The sequence below is a fragment of the Bos indicus genome, chromosome 7 (genome assembly GCF_029378745.1).
Source record: "Bos indicus isolate NIAB-ARS_2022 breed Sahiwal x Tharparkar chromosome 7, NIAB-ARS_B.indTharparkar_mat_pri_1.0, whole genome shotgun sequence".
Lineage (NCBI taxonomy): Eukaryota > Metazoa > Chordata > Mammalia > Artiodactyla > Bovidae > Bos > Bos indicus.
Genome location: NC_091766.1, coordinates 20,041,844 through 20,065,897, shown reverse-complemented (window position 1 = coordinate 20,065,897; position 24,054 = coordinate 20,041,844). Strand labels below are relative to the sequence as shown.

The following is a 24,054-nucleotide window of genomic DNA, read 5'->3' as shown; positions in this document are numbered from 1 at the left end:
TCCCCTTAAAAGGGGTCCATGCATTACTCAGTTTGACGGACTGGCAGAACAATCTCTGGGGAGTGTTTGTTCCTGAGGTCAGCTTTTATTTATTAAAAAAAATCTTTTTGGCCAGGCGGCATGTGGGAGTCGCTTCAGTCGTGTCCGACCTGCGCGACCCCATAGAGGGCAGCCTACCAGGCTCCCCCGTCCCTGGGATTCTCCAGGCAAGAACACTGGAGTGGGTTGCCATTTCCTTCTCCAATAGATGAAAGTGAAGTCGCTCAGTCGTGTCCGACCCTCAGCCACCCCATGGACTGCAGCCCACCAAGCTCCTCCATCCATGGGATTTTCCAGGCAAGAGTACTGGAGTGGGGTGCCATTGCCTTCTCCCTTAGTTTTCGACCAGTAATCAAATCTGCGTCCCCTGTGGTGGAGCCTTAACCACTGGCTTGTCAGGGGAGTCCCCTGTGGTCAGCTTTTAAAAAATTTTTTTGAGCAGAAGTGGAAGCCAATGCTACTAAAGCATTTGGGTCCGTTGTTGATTTTATTTATTGTGATTCTTACTAAGGTTTCTTTGTGTTCTCCTTCGAAGTCAGTCTTTAAACTCGCACCCAGATCACCAGAGAGACAGAGAGAGGCGGCTGATGCTTATTACCCAATTTATTAGAGAACTCTTCAACGTAAAAAGGGGGGGTGGGGTGGCGGGGCTGGGGTGGGGAGGATCTGGGGCTGCATACGAGTGTTATGGGGCCAGCAGTGGCTGCGGTCACAGAGGCGCCCACGGCTCTGGGTTTGAGCGGGCTGGCGTCCTGCGCCCGAGGAGGCTGAGCCCCGGATTGTCACACACCAGACCACGGGGGCTGAGCACACGGAACCCCCAGTGAGATTAAGACACACAAGGTTTGCAGTTCTGTTGTGTTTGGAAATCAGATGGGCCATAAAAATGGGGTTGGGGTGGGGACAGGCGATGCAACTGAATTACCAGAGGTGACCGAGGGTGCTTGTTCTGGGGTGGGGACCGAGGGGCTGCGGCGACAGTACCATGGCAGGGGACCCCATGGGGATGGGAGTATTGCACTGAGCCAGGTGGTGGGAGGAAGGGGGCGAGAGGAGGCAGAGGATGGAGGCTGGGAGGGGACACGTGGGAGATCCCACCTTGTTAGTCTCAGGACACACCTTTCCCGTGTACAGTATGGCACGGCAGACAGTGCCCATGTTCTCAGTGACAGCAGCTGTCAAGGACAAGCTGGGACGGAACTAGGGCATCACAACCAAGGAGTTGGCAGATTGCTATCCTGGGGGTGGGATGACAGCTGGGTGGGTCCAGGGCCCTTCCTGTTGGGGGTCTGGGGAAGGCCATGAGTTCACTGCATGTTACAAATAAGGTCTTGCCTTCCCACCCTCTCACCCTGACCATAAGCACACACTTCCCGGCAGCCTAATCCGAGGACCACCTTGCATCCATGTGACAGTTCTCTGAAAAAGGGACAAAAAAATGCAACCAACACAAAGGGGACTCTGAAGGGGTATTCATGACTTAGCACGGGAATGAAAACATCATGATGTCCAGGAGGTTTGCAAACTTCTCCAAGTAAGCATCTGTCTGTGATTCACTCAGGAAAGCCCCAGGGCCCCACTCCCCAGCTCCAGGTGGCCGAGGGCGCCCTGGAAGTGGGGCCTGCTGCTCTGGTCGTCCCCACGGGATGCACCGCATCTCTGCAGCTGGCCTTGGGGCAGGGGCTCTGATGTCGGCACTGGGGCAACATAACAGTGGCTGTTAAGTCATCTTCAGACCTCTGCCCATTCAGCCCACCTCCTCCAGGCGGGACAGGGCAGGCACCAACTGGGGACTTGTGTGCATGGGGCACTGTGGATGGTGCCTTGGTGGAAGTCCCGGTGAGGATGCTCTAGGGTCTGGACACCCCCTCGCAGGTAGGAAGGGAGCAGAACGCCTGTAGGATTTTTCTGATGGATCCTCTTCCCCAAGCCTCGTGCTGCGGCATCCTTGGTGGCCCTGTGAGTGGAGAGCCCCTGGGGCACAGCCCGAGGAGGGGTACAGCCAGCCAAGAGGCTCTGTCCAGGTGCACAAAGCAGGCTGTGCCAGGGGAGGTGACGAGGGGCCCTTGTAGGAAAAGACAGCAGTGTACACAGCTTGCAACGAACTTGAAAATCAGGTCCTGGCTTGGCAGGTTCTCCAGCCATCTCAGGCTCCACCAGGGAGGCAAAGGTGGGAGTTCTTCCACAAAGTGCAACTTCCACTCCACACTGGCTCCCAGCTCCTCCCACGCAGGGCCGGGTGGGCCAAGTGAACAATCCCTGATGCGTCCCTCTCCGGAGGCAGGCAGGAGAGACCCTGCAAAGCTGTCAGCTCCAGCAGCCGCCTATGGACGCAGCAGGGCCCCTGGCAGTTGCCCTGTGGGGCTCTGGACCCAGAAGTGGGACCATCCAAAAAAAATTGTTTTTTTCACCAATAATTTCTTTTCCTATCCTTCAATTGGCACAGGTGTCTCCATCATTTAAAAGAGAGAGGATGCCTACCTCCGTCTTTTTACAGGAGGGGGTCTGGTCTTCTAGCCCTGGCGGCCTGCCCGTGGGGGCTCCCCTTCAGGACACAGACCTTGGGAAGTCCCAGGGCCTCAGTGCCTGGCTGCCTCCTCCTGCCTAGGCCCGTCTTCCAGAGAAGAGAGAAGCCCACAGCCCTGAGCTCCACTGAGTCAGGGCAGCTATGTGTCCACATGGAGGTTCTCATTACGCCTGGGGATTCCTGCTCGCGGTCACATGGGAGGCAGGTGGTGGGAGACAGATGCTGAGAGATGGCAGGGCCACTGGTGAAAAGCCATCCCCAGCCACCACTGTGCTGCCCTCAAGGATGGTGTCCAGCTCTCTCGGCCCCAAAACCTGAGCCGACAGTGCTTGGCAGGTGCAGTGTGCAGCCTCCAGAGGCACCCTGGGGAACGCAGTGGCCCTTCTGTCCTAGGGGCCTGTCCACCCCGGCCCAGACCTAGAGTGGATTCCGCTGGGGCGCAGGTTCCCTCAGCAAAACATGCAAGCACAGCAATGAACCAAAAGTGCAGTAAAATAGAGTTTCTTCTTTTCCATTGTGGGTTTTTTTTTTGCCTTTTCCTTTTTCTAAAAAAACACACCCATGTGTGCTACCATGTCTGTGCAAAGAATAAGGACCCAAAATAAATACATGATCGGAAATGCAGGAGGGTTCACAGTATCAGGCGTAGGTAGTTGTCGGGGAGCCAGAGCGGGGCAGGCCGTCCGGATGGGGGTCGCTCAGCAGCCAGGAGTGTCGGTGTCGTCAGGGGAGGACGAGGGCGAGGGCTGGCTGCCAGGCGGGCATCTCCCAAGCTCTGGGCTGAGCGAGGTGGGCAGTGCCTCCAGGAAGCGGCCAGGGCAGCAGCGGGCACTCGGCTCCGGGTCAGTGTCTGCATAGGAATTACTGCAGAGGCAAGGGGGCAGGTGAACTCATGGTGGGCTAGGGCCAATCCCCACCCACCCGGCCTCCCATGGCTAACGACACAAGCCAGGGACCCCAGGAGCCTTGAGGGCTGGACACAGGCCATGGCACGGCAGAGCCTGGCTGCCCCTCCCACTGGAGACCTCAGTTTCCCCATCGGTCCCAGGGGTGTCTGGGGGTCAGGCCCTCAGGCCCTCCTGGGCCGAGGACATGGTCTGAGCCCCGAGTGGGCCCGGCTGGCCAGCCATGGGCTCACTTACTGTGTCGCTCTCGCCGTCGGAGGCAGGCTGGGCCTGCGTGCTATAGTGAAGCGGGGAGTACACCCAGCTCCTCTCATCGGTGGGCTGCAGGGCGGGTGGGCGGGCGGGCGGCACGTGCAGGAGGGGCGCAGAAGAAGAGCAGGGTGCGAGGAGGCGCGAGAGGCAACAGGGAAGAAGGAAGGAAGAAACAGAAATAAAAGAGGGGGACCCCCAACGTGGGACGAGTGGGCGGCTCAGCCCCCGTGCCCTCTCCCTGACAGGACCTGCCCCAACCTGGACGGCCCTTGGGCCTGGTGGGGTGGGGGCCGGGCCTCCGGGGCTGAGTGGCCAGAGCGTGGCAAGGGGCGGGGTGGGCAGCGGGAAGCGGCGCGTGGGTCAAGGCAGAGCTGGCACAGCAGGAAGGGGTGGCGGGTGGGGCTCCGTTTGCTCTGCTGTCCGCCCACCCCGGCCCCCTAACCTCTGCCCTAGCCTCTGCCTCTGCCCTAGCACCCCAGCTTCAGGCCTGCCTACCACTGGGGACTGCCAGCTGGAGCAGCACCCTGGGGACCCACGGCAGGGGGTCCTGGGTGGTAGGGGCACAGGGTGGAGCCCATTTCCTGCTCCAGTACACACAGACCTGCTCTGGGACCGAGGCAGGTGCCCCCCAGACAGCAAGCAGCACAGGCCTCTCTGCCCCATGCCTGGAGCACAGGGATGCCTTCCTGGGGAGGGGCACAGGCAGAGTGGGGACTGGCCACCAAGGGGCCCCTGGGCCTGGCAGGGGCAGGCTGATCTTTCTCCAGCCATGTCTGGGCAGAGGTCCCAGGCGGGGCTCAACTAGGGGAGGACGTATACTTCCCCAGCCCCCCTTGCCCTTCCTGGGTCTGCTCTTAGCACCAGAACCCTCTTGGGCCTGGCAGCTCCCGTGGGGCTCCCCCAGCCACCTTCTTGTCTTTCCTCTTTCCCCCCACTGCATGCCAGCCTTCAACACCCCACAGCCTGTTACTTCCACCCCAGCCAGAGCACACACCTGTCCTAGCCACGCCCCCCTGGCTGTCCTATGGCCCCTGAACCCACCATGGCCCCTCAGACACAACCCTCCTTGGGCTGCTTGGGAGAATCATCAGCAACCAGCCTCTGCCCTCCTGCCCCTCGGGGTCCACCTGTTCCAGGTACCCACACAGTCCCTGCCTCTACACCTGCTGCACCAGACTTTCTCCACAGCTCACAGGCCACGATGGTACCCATGTGGACCCAGAGGCCCAAGAAGCCTGTGTCCCCATGTGGACGGGTTCCCACAAAGGCACCCAGAGCCAGGGCAGCAGGGTGAGGCCCCAGAGCAGGCCTTGCTCGTGCTTCAGGGGGTTACAGAGCCATAAAACCCATGTCTGGACACTTGGGAGCCCAAGGCGCAGGTCCAGGCCTGTCTGTGGCCACAGCAGGTGCTGACGCTGGCTTGGTGGCAGTGCTGGGCTCAGAATATGGGTGACACAGGGGTCCCCAGGAACCCTGTGATGAGCTGGCCCTGGGTGACCCACAGAAGTCGAGTCCAGGGCATGCCTGCCCCGCACAGCAGACCGTAGGGTCCAGCCTTCCTCCTGCCACTCCTTTGCCTCCCTCTCCACCCATCGGCCCCAAGTATCTGATTCTGTGGTGCCCCCAGCGAAGACAGCCCTTCCTCTTCCACCTCCCCACACCCCAGGCACATCTCAGAGCCCACTTGACCCCTTCCAGATGGCCTTTGCCACTGGCTCCCATCCCCATGGCCCTTGGGCACCATGTGTCCCCAGCTCTGGGACCATCTCTGGCGTGCAGTGTCCCCGGCTGGACCGAGCGTGGAGGGGATCTCCCTTTTCAGGCTTGCTCGGCAGTGCACGACAGCCAGCGACACTCACAGGGACCACTGACAGGGCTGGAGTGTGGCCTCTGAGGAGCCTCACCTTGAGAACACAAAGTCTTGCTTCAGATCTTTGCCCTGTTCTGCCCGTTGAGTGCTGTGTGCCTCTGGGAGGTCAGCTGGCCTCTCTGGGACCCCATTTACTGCTCACGATGACAATAACGAGCACTAACAATGCCACTGCCACACAACATCCCCACAGCATCCCAGATACGCCGGTGGATAAGTGTTTATTAGACATATGCCTCAAGTTTGGGACCTAGATTTCGTCTACACTATGTGCTTGTGGGCTACCTGCGGAGCCAAGGTCTGTTTCTCCATCTGTGAAATAGGTACAGAGACACCAACTCCTCTTTCCTGTAATTAAGAGCTTGGCTTTGTGGTCCTTCCGCTGACCACAGGGAGCGAGGTCACCCCCTTCAGGGGACAGACGCTCTGGGAGTGCTGTTGGCAGCAAAATCTGAACAAGTGGGAGCTGTCCATGTGACACGTCCCTGACCCAGGAGTGCTGGGACGAGGGGCAGGGGTGTCTGGGGGCTGGGGGTCAGATGCCGACCCTGCCATGGCCAGGCTGTCCCTGGGAGCCCCAGCAGTGTGCCCGCAGGTGCCATGACGCCCAATTCAGCGGGGAGTACACGTCCCGACAGGACGCCCACAGCCCAGCGTCCCACGCGGGCCAGTGTGGCCGACCTCAGCCGCAGCGATGTTTTCCCCATGTCCCTTCTTGGAGGAAGAGGGACCAGGACTTGTGGCTCCCTGCTGCCCAGGGCGCGGGGTGGGGCCTGGCTCCCTGGAGGCCTGCCGTGGTCACTTACAGTCCCTGAGGAGCTCAGCGTCACGGCCCGCAGTCGGCGATGCCGGGGAGAGTAAATCCAGTACCTCCCATCGGTGAACTGGGCGGGCCGGGCGGGCGGGGGAGGAAGCAAACAGAGGACAGGATGAAGTGACAGGACGAGGCCACGGGAGTCTGGCGGGCGGGCAGGCAGGGAGGGCAGCGGGTGGGGCAGGTTGGCTGACGGCCAAGCAGGAACAGGGGGTGGGCGTCCCACTGGCTGTCTTCTCCGCTGCGTGCCGGGCCTGGCAGCAAATCCGGGTTTCACGCCCCCGACTCCTGACAGGACATGGACCCTGGGGCTGCCTCACACACAGATCCAGAGAACGGGAAAGATCAGCCCAGTGGGGTGGGGCAGGGGACACAGGGGGCGCTCGGTGCCCTGCAGGCCAGGCAGCGTTGGCGTGGGGACTGAGAGCAGGGGGCTGTTATGAAGCAGCGATGTCAGCAGGGCAGCCAGGCTCACCCAAACAGCCCCAAGGCCCAGCACCGGGCAAGGGCAGGGTTGTGGGTCAAAGGTGAGAGTGAAAGTCTGAGAAAAGGACAGCAGGCAGGGCTGGGGTTTGGCCCTCTCTGCTGTAATTAGGACCATCTGATCCCAGAGCGGGACATCCTGGGGAGACAGCTCAGGACCCGCTGTTAGGGGTGGGGCGGTCACTGGACTGGGCTTTGCGGGCTCCCAGGCCCCCCAGGACCCACTTAATCCAGGTTCCTGCCTGCCTGTGGGAGGTGTGAGGGGGAGGAGATGGCCAGCTCTGGAGGGAGGTCCCGGGTACCCAGGGGAGGGCCTCCTCCTGCTCTGACAGATCCCACCTTGTCCAGGAGCAGCTGTGTGTCCTCGTCCCATGAGGTTGGCATCGTGGAGCCCACCTGCCCCTCGCCTCGGTGCCCCGGCCTCCCTAAGCATGGAGTCTGCCCGCCGTACCCACCACCCGGTCAGAGAGAAGGTGTGTGTCATGCAGCCCCATGGTCAGCCTGGGCCTCCCTTCGGGCCAGGGGGCTGAGCGCTCCGGGACTCCAGACACCTCCCCAGGCCCCGCTGGGCTCAGGGCCAGACGTGGTCACAAGGCTGGGGAGGATGGGCGGGGCGCTGCCACATCACCTGAGAGTGAGCGAGCCAGGCACATGGACCTGCGTGTGAAAAGGTGAGCACACACTCATGCCTGTGCCTGAGTGCACCTGCAGGTGTGCACGAGCGCCTTGAGTGTGCGACGAGTCAGTGGGAGCGTGTGAGGGAGTGGTGTGCCCGTGTGTGAATGCAGGTGGACATGAGCATACGTGGGTTTGTACGGGCACGCCTACACACACGTAAGCACAGGTGAGCGCGGATGGTCAAGGGTCCGGCGACGGGAGGGAGCCCTGGGGGACTTACAAAGTAGATGTCCGTGGCGGGCGCGTCCTCCTCGTCCGAGGCCTGGCTGGCGGGCTCGGAGGCCTGGCTGGCGGGCTCGGAGGCCTGGCTGGCGGTTTCCGCTTCGACAGCGGCAGAGGCACAGGCTGGGGACACCCCCTCCCTGGGGACACGGGCAGGACATGGGAGTCCTGGGGGGGCTCTGGAAAGCATGCATCTCCCCGCACCGCAGCCTGGACCCTCCCCACTCCCTCCATCCCTCATGGAGACCATAGATGCAGGAAGTTCAGTGGCAGGGATGGGTTCTGCCTGACACATTCTGGTTCCCCCACATAACAAAACACCCCAAGCACTGTTGCTGCCAAGGGAACCAAGAACCCGGCTCCGAGCAGGTGGCCTGGCCCCTCCACTCAGGGGCATGCCTGTGGGCAAATCCCTGCCTCACCACTCACTCGTTGGGCAACCATTAGGACTACATTCTTTCTCAGGGCCTCAGTTTCCTCACCTGTAAAGTGGGGACACATACCCACCCTGAGGGGCCAGAACCTTTTGCTCCTCTTTCTGGAGCACTTCCTAGGTGCCAGGCCTGTTTGAGGGCCTGCTGTCCTGTGTCGCTGCTGTTTATTTGCTCAGTTGCGTCTGACTCTCTTGGGACCCCATGGACTGTAGCCCACAGGCTCCTCCGTACATGGGATTTCCCAGGCAAGAATACTGGAGTGGGGTCCATTTCCTTCTCCAGGGCATCTTCCAGACCCAGGTATCGAACTCACGTCTCCTACATTGGCAGATGGGTTCTTTACCACTGAGCCACCAGAGCAGCCCCTGTCCCGTGTTACAGATGAGGAAACTGAGGCATAGAGTGAAGGTGGGGAATGTGCCAGAGGCCATGGCTGGCGGCCATGCAACTAGTGAGAAATTTCACTTCTCGGATGAGGAGCTCAAAACCTAATAAAGTTAGAAATAAGTACCAAAAAGGTAAACAGAAAGTCTTAAACACGAGAGAAATGCCTCAGTCCAGGGTCTCGCCCTCAGCGCTGCTGACAGTGGGCAGGTCATTCTCTGTGGGGGGCAGTCCTGGGCACAGTGGGGTGTAGAGCAGCCTCCCTGGCCCCCACTATGATGCCAGCAAACCCCCGAGTCATGACCACCGGAGATGTCCCCAGACATCACCCACTGTCCTCTGAGGGCAGAATCACCCTCAGGTTGTTGAAAGCCACTATCTTAATTTAAAGAGAAAATTAAAAAAAAAAAAGAAAATTACTACCCATTTGTACCTGAGCCAATATAAAAGAACTGGTTCGTGTCAAACCCATGGCACTTGGCAATAGCAGCACTCAGAGGAAAACACATAGCCTTAAGGGCCTCATTGTTAAAGAAAAGAAGGAACTTACTCAACCTACACTGGAAAACAGAAACAAGTGAAAAACAAGCCAGAAGCAGCTAGAAAGAACACATTACTGGTGAGTTACAGTGAATGAGATAAAAACAGAACACAACAGGGGACCAAACGTGGCTTTGGTCCCCCATGAAAACCTCGTAGGTTACTGTCGTGCAAGCCCCGGCAAAACTAAGAGGAAGCAGAGAGGAAATGTGGCAGGAAAAGTGACCTCAGAGGTCAGGGCAGCTCTGCGTCCTGGAGGAGGAAACCCTTCCCAGAGTGAAGGACCCACACTATTCCCGGCTTTCCGCGCTCCCTTCCCAAGCTGGAAGCCCCAGCCCCACCCCTAGCTTGTGTACTACTTTTCCCAGTCCGCCTTCGGCCAGCTGGCTACATGGCCACGCTTGGCCAATGGGACCAGAGCAGAACCTGAGACCAAGAACTAGTCAGTCGACCGTGGGGCCCACTCACCCTGCATCCTCCTCCTTGGGGACCACAATCTCCACGCTGCACGCGGGCTCCACCTGCACTGTGATCTGTTGCAGGTCTTCCTCCGCGTGCGTCTCCTCCTGGGGCCTGGAAGCAAAGGGAAGCTGCGCCTCAGTTTCCCTCCTCACCCCCTTCCGCCCTGGAAGCGCCTGCTGAGCTCCAGGCCAGTGTCAGTTTCCAGTCCCAGTAAGAAGCTTGGAGCTCCAGGAGGTGCTATCTCTGGGCGCCATCTGACCAGGGCCCTGAGCCGGCCCAGCTCACATCTGGTCCCTGGCCGTTCTGCCCACCTGGGGCTGCAAGGGGCCAGTGACTGACCATCCACCTGGGGCTAGCCTGTGACTCTGGCACCAGCTGGGGCATAATGAGTACATGGGGGGGTCTGGATCCTTCCCACCCCCTGGGGCAGCTAAGCACCGGCCTGGGGCCTGCACTAGGGGGCTGGGGTGGTTCTGGAGTTCCAGGCCTAGATCCCTGATGTAGGTGGGTCAGAACATGCCAGCAACCGGGTGTACAGATGGCACACCTCCCTGGATGGCAATACCGGAGAGCAAACGGGTGGCTGACGTCAGAGCAGGTAGCTGGACAGAGGGTGACGCACATGATTTTTTTTCCAACTGGCAGAAATCACTGCCCCCCAAAAACCAATTACAGAGAACAACCCCTTTCCACTCCAGTCCTGTTACAAGATCAGACACCTAGGAACAACCCACATGTGCAGGAGGGCAAGTCACAGCCTGTCAGAGGAAGGGGACCAGCACCTACTCCACCTGCTCACAGAGGTGACCTGCCGCCAGCAGGTGACAGAGCAAAGGGCAGGGCGGCGCCCAGAGGCACGCTGGTTGAAAGGAGAGGGCGAGACAGGCCCAAATGTGTGTCTCTTTGTATATTCATAAATGTCTCTGGCAAGAGACAAAAAAATCCGTCCGCTGGTTACTCCCAGAGAGGGGAGCAGGCATGGGACAGGCATTTCTGTTTTTCCTTTTGTATTTCTACAAATATTACTAAGAAAGGGAGAAAGAAGAACCAACAGGCAAGTGCGGGAGATGAGTCCTCTGGGTACCGAGGTGGAAGACAGATTCCAAGTGACCCGAGATTCTCTCCGCTTCTAGAGCCTGACTTGAATCTGTGCTCAGAATGGTGTGGTCAGAGAGAAAGGGCTCTGGTGGGGAAGGCAGAGGAGGGATGGGGGCAGGGAGTGTAGGGGAGAGGGGAGAAGAGACAAGACAGAAGGGAGAGGGCTGGGGTTTCATCTCACCGGCCATCCTGTCCCGAGGACTGTGTGCGCCGCCTGCAGAGAGACCGCAAACACGTGGAAAAAGTGGGGTAAGGGCCCTCCCAATCAATGTTCTGCCCACCCTACGACCCCGCCCATCCCGCGGCCCAGGGACATGGTCAGGTCCACTTACCGGTACCGCGGCTGCTCCGATGACTCTGAGGGGGACCGCTCTGGGATGGAGAGGGACGTGGAGGACAGGGTCGTGGCGATGGAGGCGGTGGTGGCCTCCTCAAAAGACGGCGGCGTGCAGGGCAAGAGGTCCGGCCGGCCTAGGGGGAGGAGCAAGTGGCCACCTGTGCAAGCCAGGCTCCCAGGGCTGCTCCTGGCAGGCCTCTGAGCTCTACCTGCAACTTGGCTCACCCCCAGCTACCCAAGTCCTCTCTCTCAGCCACCACCTCACACTGTTGTCCCCGCCAGCCTCAGGAGGAGAAATATGCTCCAATTTCCCCCTGGCCTCGGCCTTCCAGTACCTATCCCCTGCTCTCAATTAAAAACTCCCCTCAGGGTCCTGCTCCACTGGCCTCTGCCCCGCTCTGCTCCAGCCACACACACTTCTTGCTGTTCCCCAGACACCCACAGGCTAGGCCCTGTCCTGCCCCCTGGGCCTTTGCACAGGCAATGTCTCCCTTCCTTGATGCTCCCCCCACCACGCCCGCCCCTCCCTGTCTGGAATCTCTGACCCAGGAGATGGAAGGGACCTTCCTGAACACCAGGCTGACCCCATTAAGCACTTCATCCCCCCAGGTCTCCATGCATCTCTGACATAATGGGAGCCTGTCACCTGAGGGTAGGGAGTGGGGGGTGAATTCTGTGCGCAGCTCTCATTGTGGCTCTTCCAGGGGCCCAGTCCCAGCTGTTCCCCACTTCTCAGCTGCAGATCTTGGGCTGAGGGGGGTGACTGTGACCCAGCCCCTCCCATCCAGGTTGGGGCCAGCACAGGGCCCTCCCCTTCTCAGGCCCCTCGTCTCCCAGCCACCTGCTCACCCTCGTCCTCCAGTGTGGGGTAGCTGCGGGCCCCCCGCAGGTCGTACTGTGCATCCTCCCGCTCGCTGGGGATCTGGCTGGCCGAGAAGGCGGCCGTGGGTCCCAGGGGCTTGACGGCCAGCAAGGCACCACGGCCCTTCTTGGACGGTGAGGACTTCAGGGCTGTGGAGGGAGGGCGGCTGGTGCTGGGGAGCCTGAGCCCTGCAGCAGCACCCAGACAGGGCCCCACAGACCCCAGAGCTTCTTCTGTACCAAAGCCTGGCTGCCCCACTGCCCCACCTCCAGCCTGTCCGCCAACACCCTTCGCTCTTGCTCTCGGTAGGGGAAGCCTGCCCTACATTCCAGCTGGCTTGCCTGCAGGGGCAGGGTCGGGGTGCAGGAGCCCAGGTGCCCTGTCCTGCCCACTGGCAGAGATGGGATCCCAGGGACCCAGAACTCCCACTCTAGCCCCTTGGAAACAGCAGTAGGATCAGCAGCTGCCAATGTTTACTTAGCATTTTGGGGCCTCAGCCCACCCAACTCTCAGACACGGAAGCCAAGGGCCTGGTTCCCATCCAGGCTGCATGGCTTTGGGGCCCCTGCATCCTGATTTGCATCAATGGGTCAAAGGTGGCAGGAAAACCCTGACACACCTTCCACACCACCCTGGCTCCACCAAGGCCTGTCACCAGCCTCTCCCGCGCCTCCGGTGACCACTGCCCCACATACGGTGGCGGCTCAGTTTGCCTCACACAGCCATCCAGTCCCAGAGGCCGGGGGCTCCCTGGGTTCCCTGCCCTATGCACGTCCCTGAGGGGCCACCCAGCTGCCCTGTTCCCTGGACCAAGTCCCTGACTGCATCCTAGGGCTGGTGAGCGGAGGACCAGGACCCTGGGTTTACCCTGCTCTTGACCTCCCACCCTTCTCCCCCTGCACCCCGACCCAGAGGGCCCGGGCACTCACAGGAGTTCTTCCGGAAAACCGTGTTGCTCATGAACTTGAAGAAGCGCTCGGCATAGAAGCTGGGCCGGTGGACGGAGACTGTGTCCTGGGAAGGGAAGGGGGGCCTGAGGGCAGGCAGGGGATGAGGCCTGGAGGGGCCCATTGGAGTCCCTGTGTCAGGGCTGCTGTGTCACCTTGGTGGGGATGGGACCCCAGGAACTGATAGTGGTGGCAGAGACAGGGAGGCAGAGAGATGGTTTTGTGGTAATGGTGTCCGTATTTTTAATTGTTGACCCTCATGAATAAAATGGCTATTCAGGTAACTGAATAAACATCAAAATCAAGAAACTAGAAAGAACCTCTAGAGCCGGGGGGTAGAAGGTGCAGCTGACCCTGCTACAAAGGAAGGCTTTGTCCTGGGGGCAGGCAGACCCGGCTCCTGCACTCATGGTGGGGTGGCCCTGGCCATGCACTGCTCGTCGGTGCCCCGGGGTGGACCCGAGGCTGCTGCGCAGGCCAGGACGCAGGGCTGGGATGCCCGTGAGGCAGGGAGCCTGGCACACAGTTGGGGCGCCATACTGCAGGGCCCCTGGGTGCACACCCTGGCTGTCCCTGGATCCAGTCTGCTCACTTGCTACGGCACTGTCTCCCCAGCACTGCTGATCGCAGGCTGGTCGTTCTCTGGGGGTCCATCCTATACCCTAGGGTGGGGCCAGCATCCCTGGTCCCCACCCACTAGATCCAGTGTGACCACCAGAGACGTTCTCAGACACTGCCTCGTGGCCTCCCCAGCTATAACGTAACAGAACGCATCTGGACACAGGGCCTCCTGTCCCGGCCTGCCCTGAGGCGGTCACATGGCCTCGGGGACTCGTGCTGGTTGATGGTGAGTGAGCAAAGACAGCAAAAGAGTCTCTCCGCCCTGGGAGGAAGAGCCCCTCTCTCTGGTTGGAGCCAAAATGGGGGCTGCCATTTACGCCAGGTGCCAAGGGCAATACCTGGGGTGTACAGGGACACGCAGGAAGAAGCTGGCCCCCAGGAACTGTGGCGCCACCATACCAGTCTCAGGGTTCACACACCCGGATGGTTACTTTTTCTGGCCATGGTGCATGCATGGCAAGCGGGATCTTAGTTCCCCAACCAGGGACCACACTTGCGCCCCCCATGATGGGAGCTCGGAGTCTTAACCACTGGACTGTTGGGGAAGCCCCTGGATGGTTACTTTGATGTTTGGGCCCCTCTGGAGCTGACCTCGATCTTCTGACAGGGTCACGATCCCTCCATCTGCTTTCCCCTCTGCTGTGGGTTCACCGCACAGAAGGGTTTCCCGCCGGCCCCACCCAGGGGGGAACATTCTGAAAGCTCCCCAGACCCTCAAAACACTCCGGGGTGTAGTGGGGGAGGTTGTTGGGACCTTGGGTTTTGCAGACTGCTCACACACAGACAGCCCTTAGCACTCAAGTAAGAACTGGCCTGTGGGGGCACAGGGGGAGAGGCCTCTGCCTGGGGTCCATAGCCGGACTAGGGCCACAGGTGGACAGTTTAACCCCAGCAATTGGTCCTCACAGTATTTTACACTTTGAAGTAATTCACTGCAAGGGTTTACGGGTGAGCTGTGCTCACAGGAAGACACAAATTTCCAACTTTTTTTGAACAACTGAGCCCATTTGTGTAAGCAGGCCCAATCTGCAGGGTCAGCGGGGTCAGAGCTGTGCAGTGCTGCCCCTGGGGTGCAGCTGGGGCCCAAGACCCCCTCCATATCACACACTTTCAGAATGTTCTCTGCCTGACTGGCCCCTGACTTTCCCAGCCTGTCCTCACTTCTAACTCACTTGGGGCCCCTAGTCCCCTCCCTCGGGAAGCCTGTATGCTAAGCCTGTACCCTCACAGATGGCTCGGGCCCCTGGTTGGGGGGTCCCATGGCTGCCTCACTGCCTTGTCTTGGCCCTGATCCCCTGGCCTGTGACCGTGGCTCCAAAAAAGTGGACGTGTCCCTCGGCTCTTTAGCACCCAGGTCTGGCCCAGGATGATAGTCAGGATGTTTGTGGATGGATAGACAGAATGAACAAGTGGAAGATGCTCACCCCATCGTGGACGAGAGCCTTCCAGGTGTGTTCCAGCTTCTTGATGAACCTGCGGAGGAGAAAACGCCCAGAACATCAGCCACACTTCCACGTCCGGGGGAGGTCTCTTCTAGGTGAGCTCATCCCAGGGGACACAGGTGGTCTCCAGGGACCTGTGTGATCATCATGACTGGGAATGTTCTTGGCATCAAGGGGGCAGAGGAGCCCTGCTCGAGAGGAACCAGGCCACCTGCTGTATCAGTCAGAGACCACCCCGCTTTTTCCGGCCCCCTTGACCCCTCCCCACTGGCTGGCTGCTCCCATCGCTGCTGCTCTGCAGGAGGAAGTGGAAAGGCTGCGGTGCATGGCCCTCCATGGGGGACGGAGCCCGCCCTTCCTCTCTACCATGGCCCAGGCTGAGCGGGTCTCCTCCCTGCTGGAGGGAGCGCCCAATGCCCCAGCCAGGCCCCCATACCACACCTGGGCTGGGGAGCACGTTGCTGCTTCCAGGCAGCTCCCCCAGACGCCTCTGGGCTGCAGGGGGAAGGATATCCTCCTCGACACACACCCCTGCCCTAGGATGGGCTCTGGCCGCCCGCCCTGGGCTGTGCCCACTTTACCCTACCCGGGTCTCCATGGAAACCCTCACCCACTGCTCGGAAAGCTGCCTGCTCTGCTCCACACTGGGAGGGAGACCCCAGCAGGAGATGGGGCAGCCCAGTCTTGGCACACAGCAAGGCCCACAGTCAGCCAGTGACACTCCACCCTCTACCCTGCCCTGTGCCAGCCCTGACCTGTCCCTGACCAGGCTCTCACTGGGGACTGGGAAAGTCGGGCCAGGGGCATGCACCCACCCCGGCAGGACAGGGGGCGAGGACCCACCTGTAGGACTGCAGGATGTCGATGATTCCAATGTGCAGAAGCAAACGCTCTCCTCGACCATTCACAGCGGGGATCCCCCCCATCCTGAGGAGAGGGGTCAAGACTGTCAGCACCCATGGAGCCAGCCCAGGGATGAGCCCTGTCTGTCAGGAGCACAGGCTGGAGGTAGCCTAGAGCCCCAAGCCAGGGGCACCTGCTCTGGGACTTAGGGGCACTGAGATAGAGGGATGAGGAGGCAGGAGTGATGGAACCCAGGGCTTGAGGATCCACACGCTCCCTGTAGGTGGCCACCTGGCTGGACCCTCGGAGAGGGACCTGACACCTGGGAAGCCCGCCACAAAGAAGGATCGAGTGGCCTTCTTGGCCCGCTCACTGAGTCAACACTGCAGGCCAGAGGCTGCCAAAGGGTCCAGGCTATGAGACTCAAGTGCACGCATACCCACACATGCACACGCGGAGCTTGCACACACACACACAGGTGCATGCATACCCACACGTGCACACGCAGAGCTTGCACACTCACACACACACATAGGTGCATGCATGAGCACATACACACCCAGGCAAGGCTGGGCTTTGGGCGCAGGCTGGGGAGTTAAAGCTGCTGCAGCCCCAGGCCAAGCCCGCCCGTGCAGTTAGTGGGGCCCACAAGGCAGCAGCTTCCTGCACGCCCAGGCCCCCTACAGGCTCTGCCAGCTGCACTCCACACTGCGCTCACCTTCACACCTGCCGTCTCGCCTGGCCGGGCACCAACCCTACAAACGCCAGACGGCTGAGCTCTGGGCCCACTCAGGTCCCCCCCACTCATCCCAGGCAGGCCCTTCAGCTGATGGCCCAGTTTGGTGGCCAAGCTTTAGCCTGTCCCCCAGCTGCCTGTGCACCCTGATGGCTACCACCCCCTGTAAGGACTGGACAAGGTCTGGACATGGTGGGTCGAGCCAGCTCCCAAATGGTTTGTGCATGGTGATACAGGGTCAATTGTGACACCTGTCTACAGCAGTGGTTCCCATGGCGGGGTGACTGTCCCCGGGGACACTGGTGCTCTGTGGAGACAGCTGTGGTTGTCACGACCAGGGTCAGGAATGTTGATCCACCCCTCACAGTGCCCAGGACACCCAAAGAGTGACCGGGGCCTGCATGGGGTGGGAGTAGGGATGCCCTGTGAGTCTGTGCCTGAGCCCCGAGGGCAGGACCAGGTCGGCTGTTTGGTGGAGAGGTGGGGGGCGGTGGTCAGGGGGCACACTCTCCTCTGGACCCTCTGACCTGGCTGCTCCCACAGCCACCTGGCATCACTAGGCAAGGAACGTTGTCAGCCCCTGCACCCCCCTCCCCAGGGTCCTGGGCAGGGACTTGCTGTGAAAAGGGTCTCTCGTCCCCAGCCCTTTCCACCTTCTCTTGGCTGCCTTCCAACACCTTTCCAGCTTTGCTGCCTATGGTGAGGCTTTAACTCTCCTAGGTCCAGGGCGGGGGTACCTGTGTTTCCCACAGGGTTGGCCAGTGACCTCCGTCTACTGACTGACTGAGTCAGATGTCAGGTCAGAACACCCGGCCATAGCTGTGCGCCCAATATCTAACTCTCAGGGCCCAGGGATGGGGACGGGTGGGCACTGCTGGCTTACAAACCAGAAACCAGGAACTCGCCAGGTTCTGGACCTGGTCTTGTCCCTCTCACCTTCCTCAAGGCTCCCCCTCTTCCTGCCCCCTGCCTGCTTCTCGCCTGGCAAGGGGGCTGAGGCAGAGATGAGAGCTGAAAACTCCCCTGGCCCCGCCAGCCCCGGCACCTACGTGTCATCTGTCTCGATGGCCTCCCCGCGTGCGGCGCCACCCTGGATGGACTCCATGGCTGTGGAGTAGAGTGCCTTCTGGCCCAGCGGCCGCTTCTCATCAGCTGTGCTCTGGGCACCCTCAGCCTGCCGCTCACGCTCCTGCTGGTCGATGTTGTGGACACCCAGGAGCAGGCTATAGTCCATGATCTTGAAGCTCTCCAGCACCTGCGGGAATAGGGGTCAGGGGTCGGCTGGCTGTGACCCCACCCCTGCCCTGGTTCAGAGGCCCGGTTCACTGGCTTCCCACCCTGCTCCAGACCATGAGGTGCAGCCCACGATGTGGACACACGGACACTGGGGATGGGGCCTGGAAGCCCTGGGGCACGGAGACGACTGGTGGTTTCTGGGGTGTCTGGGAGCCAGGGTGCAGGGAGGACCCTGGAGGACCCAGGCCTGGCTTGAACCCCCTCCAGACCTCCGTATCCTCGCCTCTGAAGCCAATAGGGGACGGGGTGGACCGCAATAGCAAGACCTGGGATGAGCCTGGCAAACCTTCCTTCTCCCTCAGAAATACTTGCCTGTGGAGGAGGCAGCTGCACAGACCTAGGTCTGAGGAGAGCCTTAAGTTTTTTTGGTTTTGCTTTTGTTTTGGCTATGCCACAGGCATGCAGGATATTAGTTCCCTGACCAGGAATCGAAACTGTGCCTCCTGCAGTAGAAGCTCAGAGTCTTAAACACTTAAACACTCAGGCCAGGCAAGCCCTGAGGTGCACTGAGTTGAGCCCTGAAAACCTCAGGCTGCCCCAAGGCTCTGTTTGGCAGCAGGAACACAGCCTGTGAGGGCGGCGGGGGTGGGGTGTGGGGGGCGGGGCATTTCTCCGGCTCACTGCGCTAACTTCTCCCAGCGTCCCCATGTCACAGCTGGGAAGACGGGGCTCAGACATGGGACCCTGTCAGACCAGCCAGCCGCTCCTCACCAGGCAGTCGCGTTGCAGCGTCTTGACGAGTGCAGAGAAGGTGTCGGCGTCAAGCATTAGCCCCTCGGGCATGTCCTGAATGAAGTCCAGGTCCTTGTAGGTGGGGATGCTCTTCTCCTTCTCCTTCTTGCTGGCCCGCCGCTTGTAGGTGGAGCCTTTGAGGTCGAACTTGAGGTGCATCTTGACCACGCGTGGCAGCACATTGTTCATCACCACCACGCGGATGTTCTTGCCTCCCGACTGCACGCAGTATAGCCCATAGAACTTGGGCAGCAGTGTCCGGGGATTCTGGTTGAGGTTCTGGTGGAGGGGAGAGGGCGGGTGGAGAGGACGCCAGGAGCCTTGCTGGGACCCCACACAGCACCCTGCGGCCTGCTCCTCAGAGCTCAGGTCAGAGGCCACCTCCTCAGGAAGCCCGCCCTGACCACCTCCCTCCTCGCCCCTAGCACCCAGCCAACTGAACTCCCTATCGCCCCACCTGACCAAAAGCACCAGGAGGGTCTGTTTCTACGAGGCCAGGCCCAGGGAGAGGTGGCCTTTCCATAAAGGCCCCCAGGGGACTTCCCAAGGTATTGGGCCTGATTTCTTGCGAGGTCAGACCCAGGTCTCTCACCTCCCCAGTCTGCCCTGAGGGGATGGGGGCTGGTTGGCCTCTAGGCATCAGGCCATTTGTCTTTTTTTAAAAAAAATTTTTTGGCTGTGCCTCGCAGCATATATGATCCTAGTTCCCTGACCAGGGATTGAACCTGTGCCCCCTGCATAAGAAGCATGGAGTCTTAACCACTGTACCATCAGGGAAGTCCCAGGCTACTTGTCTTTGTACAGCTGGGAACTAACAATGGTTTTACATTGTCAGGAAGTTGATAAAACTAAACAAGAAATAGTGTCCTGTGGCATGTGAAAATGACATGAAATGCACATGGCAGCCTCGGCAAAGAGTTCTACTGGCACTCAGCCGGGGTCACTTGCTCTCACCCTGTCTGTGGCAGCTTTCTCACTAGAGCGGAGCCGTGGAGACAGAGGCTGTGCTCACAAAGCTGAAGACGTTTGTTTTCTCATGTTTTACAGAAAACGTTTGCTGACCCCCGACCTAGGGGAGCTGAGGATCCCACCCAGGATCATACAGAGGGGAGGCGGGTTACAGGGTCGGGGACAGGTCACAATCTGCGCAAAGTTGCCCAGGGCCTGACCACGCCTGCCAGGCAGCAGGGAGGGCTGGCCCTCAGGCAAGGATCCTCACTTCCCATCTGGGTGTGTATCAGGACCCTCACCCCTGGGGGCCAGGAAGTCTGAGGCGCCTGCTTCCACACCTCCAGGGGCCTGAGTGCCAGCTGATAGCCCAGTTCCTCCCCAGTGCCTGTCTGAGTCACTGGTTGTTGAGACTTGAGGCCCAAAGCCATGACTTCTGGGAGGTGGGTGGTAGGGGATGGCCACCAGGGCCCAGATGGCTATTCCTGCTCGCCACGTGAGGGGGTCCTGCGGGTGAGGCTCACCCAGGACGGCCTGTCAAGGTCTGCCCAGAGGGGACAGTTCCTGGAGGGGGTGGTTCCTAGGAGGGGTAGTTCCCAAGGTGGGGATGCCCGGAGCTCCTCAGCAGAGGGAGGAAGGCCTAAGTCCAGGGGCGGCCGGGCTCCCCACCATGTAGTAGCCGGGCAGCAGCTTCTGCAGGAACTCGGCCTCCTTGTGCATCACCGTCTTGATGATGAACTCGTCGTCGCTGGTGACGTAGAACAGGGAGCCACTGGCACCGGGGTTAGACAGCTCAATGAGCGGCTCGTTGCACAGCGAGTACTGAAAAGGGGATGGTGAATGGGTGGGGGTGGTCACCGACACCCCACAGGCCCAGGGGCTGGTGGGTGGTCCCGGAAGTGGTCACAGTCGGCTCCATGTGATAATCACACAGGAGACCGCAGTGTCTGGAAGGAATGGAAGTCCTGGCCAGCAAGGACGGAGCCTGGCTGATGACGCCAGGGGTCTGGAAGGGACCCGATGCAGTAGAGTCCACTTGAGGCCACAGCCCAGTCCCAGATGACAACCTGAGCAAGGAGCCCAGCAACACTGCAGCCACGTCCCTGCCCCATGGAGGCTGAGGACGACAAGCAGGTAGTGATCTAAGCCCCCAAGCGAGGGCTCGAGCGGGTGACCCGTGTGACACAGCGGCCACCGAGGACACACTCACCAAGTAGTCATCTGGCCGAATCCCAAAGAGCTCCCGGAAGTAGCGGAAGGCAACAGGCGCATAGGTCTTGAACCTGAAGTCCTGGAAGTGATGGGCAGGAGTGAGGTTGCTGCCTTCACTGCAGAGGAAGCAGGGGGGAGACTGTGAGGGACCCAGGCCTGTGTACGCTACCTTCCCCCACCAAGAGCCTGCCTGCCCACCCAGGCCCAGCCCCAAGGCACCCAAATAGCCAACCCAAAGAGTGACATGGGGCTCCCATGCTGGACACGGGACAAAGGGCTGTGGCCAGTCTCGGGTTGTCCTCCAATGAGCACCCTCCCCTTTCTTCATTAGCCCACAGTGTGGGGTGTACATGTGGCCACCCAGAATAAGACCACTGCCAGCCTCTCCCACAGCCAGGCATGATCAGGGTGCTGTGCCTGGCCAATCCCATGAGAGGAGGAGAATGACTTGGATCTTTTCCTAGTCATGCCCTTAAAAGGCAGGGGCATGTGCTCTCCTCCTTCCTGTGGTTGGAATGCAGCTGTGATGGCAGGACCCTGGGCAGCTCTTGCAGCCACTGGTTTGTAAAGCAGCATAGAAGATGGTGGAGAAACCAGAAGGAATCTGGGCCCAGCAACATCATGGAGCCACCTGATCGATCTTCCAGTCTTGGACTCTGTGTGTGTGTGTGTGTGGGTATACACGCGCACACACATATTAGAAAGAGAGAAACAACAAACTTCTGTCTTCCTCTCTTTCTAAGAGTCCCCATTCTACTGCATCTCTCTGATTCAGCAGCAAACGTCCAGACTAACATAGGGCTGGACCTCAAAGGCAGGGGGAGCCCAGGAGGAGCTGGAGCCATTTCCAGCAGAGAAAACGGCTGAAAGAAGAGCATGGGGGTGTGTGCATGCAGGGAGAGTACTGAGGGCTTAGGGCGGCCCGGGCAGGGTACCTGGGGAAGAAGATGCTCTCCACCACGTAGAAGTCCTGCATGAGCACGTCGCGCTCCGGCTTGGAGCTCAGGTTGCCCACGGTGTAGCCGATGCCCAGCTGGATGGCCCCCTTCAGGGTAGAGGACGTGGTCTGCGGGAAACCCAGCTGCATCAAGACCCCTGGGGCCCACCCCTTGGCTGCCAGGGTCCGAGACAGGATGGGAAGCCCCCTTAGGATGGAGGGGGCAGTATCTGGCCTGCGGCTCAGCCCTCAACAACCATTACCTCCAAGGGGCCCCCAGGCAGCACCCGCCGAGCCCGTCACAGACATGCTGGCCTCAGGCCCGCCACTCAGCCCGCATAACCATACGGCAAGGAAGTGGCCTGGCTGAGGCTCCAACGTCACCGTGCGGCCCCGTGGCCTGTTTCTATCCACATTCTAGAAGGTTCCTACAGCTCAGAACTGCCCCGACTTGGCGGGGGGTCTACCACTGCCAGGGTTCTCTTTTGGGAAGCAGGAGTACAGTATCCAGCAATGCCCAGGCTTCCCTTCTGAGACCCGGGCTCCTTCTGTCTACTCTCAAAGGGATCTGCCTCTCTGCATCCCAGTCCTCCACCCTGGCACTGGCCCTCCTGGGGCCCCTCATGCCGCCCTCCCTAGAGAAGTACCAGCTGCCCATCCATCTGTCAGCACTGCCATTCACGTTACCGTCACCATGAGCCCTAAGCAACATGCCCACCATCGAGGAAAGACACCTCGGTCCTCAAGTTACCGACTCGGGTCGCCAGCACCCTCGTCGCAGGGACAAGCCCTTCCCAAGTGCCCACCCCTCCTCCTGAAGCCCCACCTCGATCCATTCCCTCAAGATGACATCGACTGAACCAGTCTTCCAGAGGAGATACACAGACGACCAGTGAGCACAGAAGGTGCTGGGTACCACCAGGCACTGGGAAGGTGCCAATCTAGACGGTGAGACCTGCTGCCCATGCGCCGGGAGGGACAGATCACACAGACAAGCACCACACAGGGCGGGGAGTGGGGTCCCGGTGCTCAGCTGGCAAGAATGGAGAACAGGACGGCCACTGTGGACAGCGTGGCAGCTCCTCCAAGGGCTACCTGTGACCCCCCGGGGGGCCCCAGCGGTTCCACTGCTAGGACTGCGGCCCAGGGAGGGCAGTGCAGTCCCGAAAATCACCTGGACACAAGCCCTCACAACAGCACTGCTCACAACAGCCAGAGAGGGTCCATCAGCAGAGGGTGGATACACAGAACACGGTACCCCCGCCCATGGGAGCATGGCTCAGCCACAAAAAGGGGAGAAGCCCCGACACTTGGTACCACGTGGATGGACTCTGAGAACACGACACACAGTGAAAGAAGCAGACACAGAAGGACACACAGGGTGTGACTCCACTGATGGGAAACGTGCAGAGCAGGCCGATCCTTAGACACAGAGAGTGGGTTCCTGGTTGTCAGGGGCTGGGGGAGGCAAATGGGGACAGGGCCTTTGAGGTGAGGGAAACGTTTTAAAATTGACTCTGGCGATGGCTGCATAGCTCTGAATACTCTAGAAACTGTCTAATTGAACACTTCAGAAGGGTGACTCACTCACACAATCGCTCTTAGCGAGGTGGGTGTTTTTAGGAGGTGCGACCAGGCGGAGAGGACCAGCAGCAACAGGGCCAGCTCACCACGCACAGCCCTGGCCCAACCTCACCTCCGCCCTGCTCCCAAGGGACGGGAGGAAGCTGCAATTTCCTCTCGCCCAAGGTCACAGTCAAGGCCACAGTGACTTGAGGAGCCAGGCAGGTGGTGCAGCCTCCAGCCACAAACGGCCCACACCTGACCTTCCGTGGGCCCTGTGTACATGTGGGGGCCCCCCCTGTCCCACCCCCGTTGACTGAGGGCAGAGCAGGAACCTTCTTGTAGGTGGTTTCGCCAGATGCGTCCACGCCCCGATGACCCAGCTTCTTCCCATGGCCAGGGCCGGGCTGTCCAGTCATCAGTGGGACCTGGGGAAGAGGAAGCAGGAAGTTCAGAAATGGCAAGAAACCAGAACGCTCTGGAAATCCTGGCCAGAAAAGGCCTCTGTCACTGGGCCCAGCTGGAGTCTGGGGCGGGGACTGGGTGGGTAGGCTGCGGGCATGGGGGCTCCTCTCTCTGGGGGCCCACATCCCACATCTGGGGGCCACACCCAGACCAGGACCACCGGCTCCTCCAGAAAAGCAGGTCAGCAGCCTGGGCCCTCTGCAGGGAGAAGAGCCCCAACCTCAGGGTCACCCCCACCCCCAGCACTGCTGACTTGGGGCTAGTCACTCTCTGTGGGGGAATCCTGGGTGCTGTGGGGTGCAGAGCAACATCACTGCCCCACCTCTTCAGTGCCAGAAGCCCCCCAGTTGTGACAACCACAGATGTTCCCAGACGTGACTGGGTGAAACCCTTTGAACTGAAATG

General features: G+C 60.3%; 1 protein-coding gene across 5 annotated transcripts in view; it reads right to left on the bottom strand.

The window, feature by feature from the left end:
* Window positions 1-624: 624 nt before the first annotated feature.
* The window catches only part of PIP5K1C (phosphatidylinositol-4-phosphate 5-kinase type 1 gamma), a 50,156-nt gene continuing 26,726 nt past the window's right edge, over window positions 625-24,054 (bottom strand). The window contains exons 3-19 of one of the 5 annotated variants that reach the window (XM_019964477.2): window positions 23,520-23,612; window positions 21,620-21,750; window positions 20,683-20,800; window positions 20,142-20,294; window positions 18,504-18,803; window positions 17,546-17,751; window positions 15,761-15,844; window positions 14,900-14,948; window positions 12,837-12,921; window positions 11,895-12,056; window positions 11,041-11,179; window positions 10,890-10,922; window positions 9,617-9,721; window positions 7,789-7,930; window positions 6,400-6,477; window positions 3,709-3,792; window positions 625-3,430 (exon numbers count right to left, since the gene is read on the bottom strand). In XM_019964477.2, coding sequence (XP_019820036.1) covers window positions 3,428-3,430; window positions 3,709-3,792; window positions 6,400-6,477; window positions 7,789-7,930; window positions 9,617-9,721; window positions 10,890-10,922; window positions 11,041-11,179; window positions 11,895-12,056; window positions 12,837-12,921; window positions 14,900-14,948; window positions 15,761-15,844; window positions 17,546-17,751; window positions 18,504-18,803; window positions 20,142-20,294; window positions 20,683-20,800; window positions 21,620-21,750; window positions 23,520-23,612 — 1,965 coding nt within the window. In that variant the 3' untranslated portion in view covers window positions 625-3,427. Of the gene's footprint in view, window positions 3,431-3,708; window positions 3,793-6,399; window positions 6,478-6,724; window positions 7,548-7,788; window positions 7,931-9,616; window positions 9,722-10,889; window positions 10,923-11,040; window positions 11,180-11,894; window positions 12,057-12,836; window positions 12,922-14,899; window positions 14,949-15,760; window positions 15,845-17,545; window positions 17,752-18,503; window positions 18,804-20,141; window positions 20,295-20,682; window positions 20,801-21,619; window positions 21,751-23,519; window positions 23,613-24,054 lie in introns of those variants that run through there. The other 4 variants (XM_019964479.2, XM_019964478.2, XM_019964481.2 and 1 more) reach the window with 4 other exon arrangements.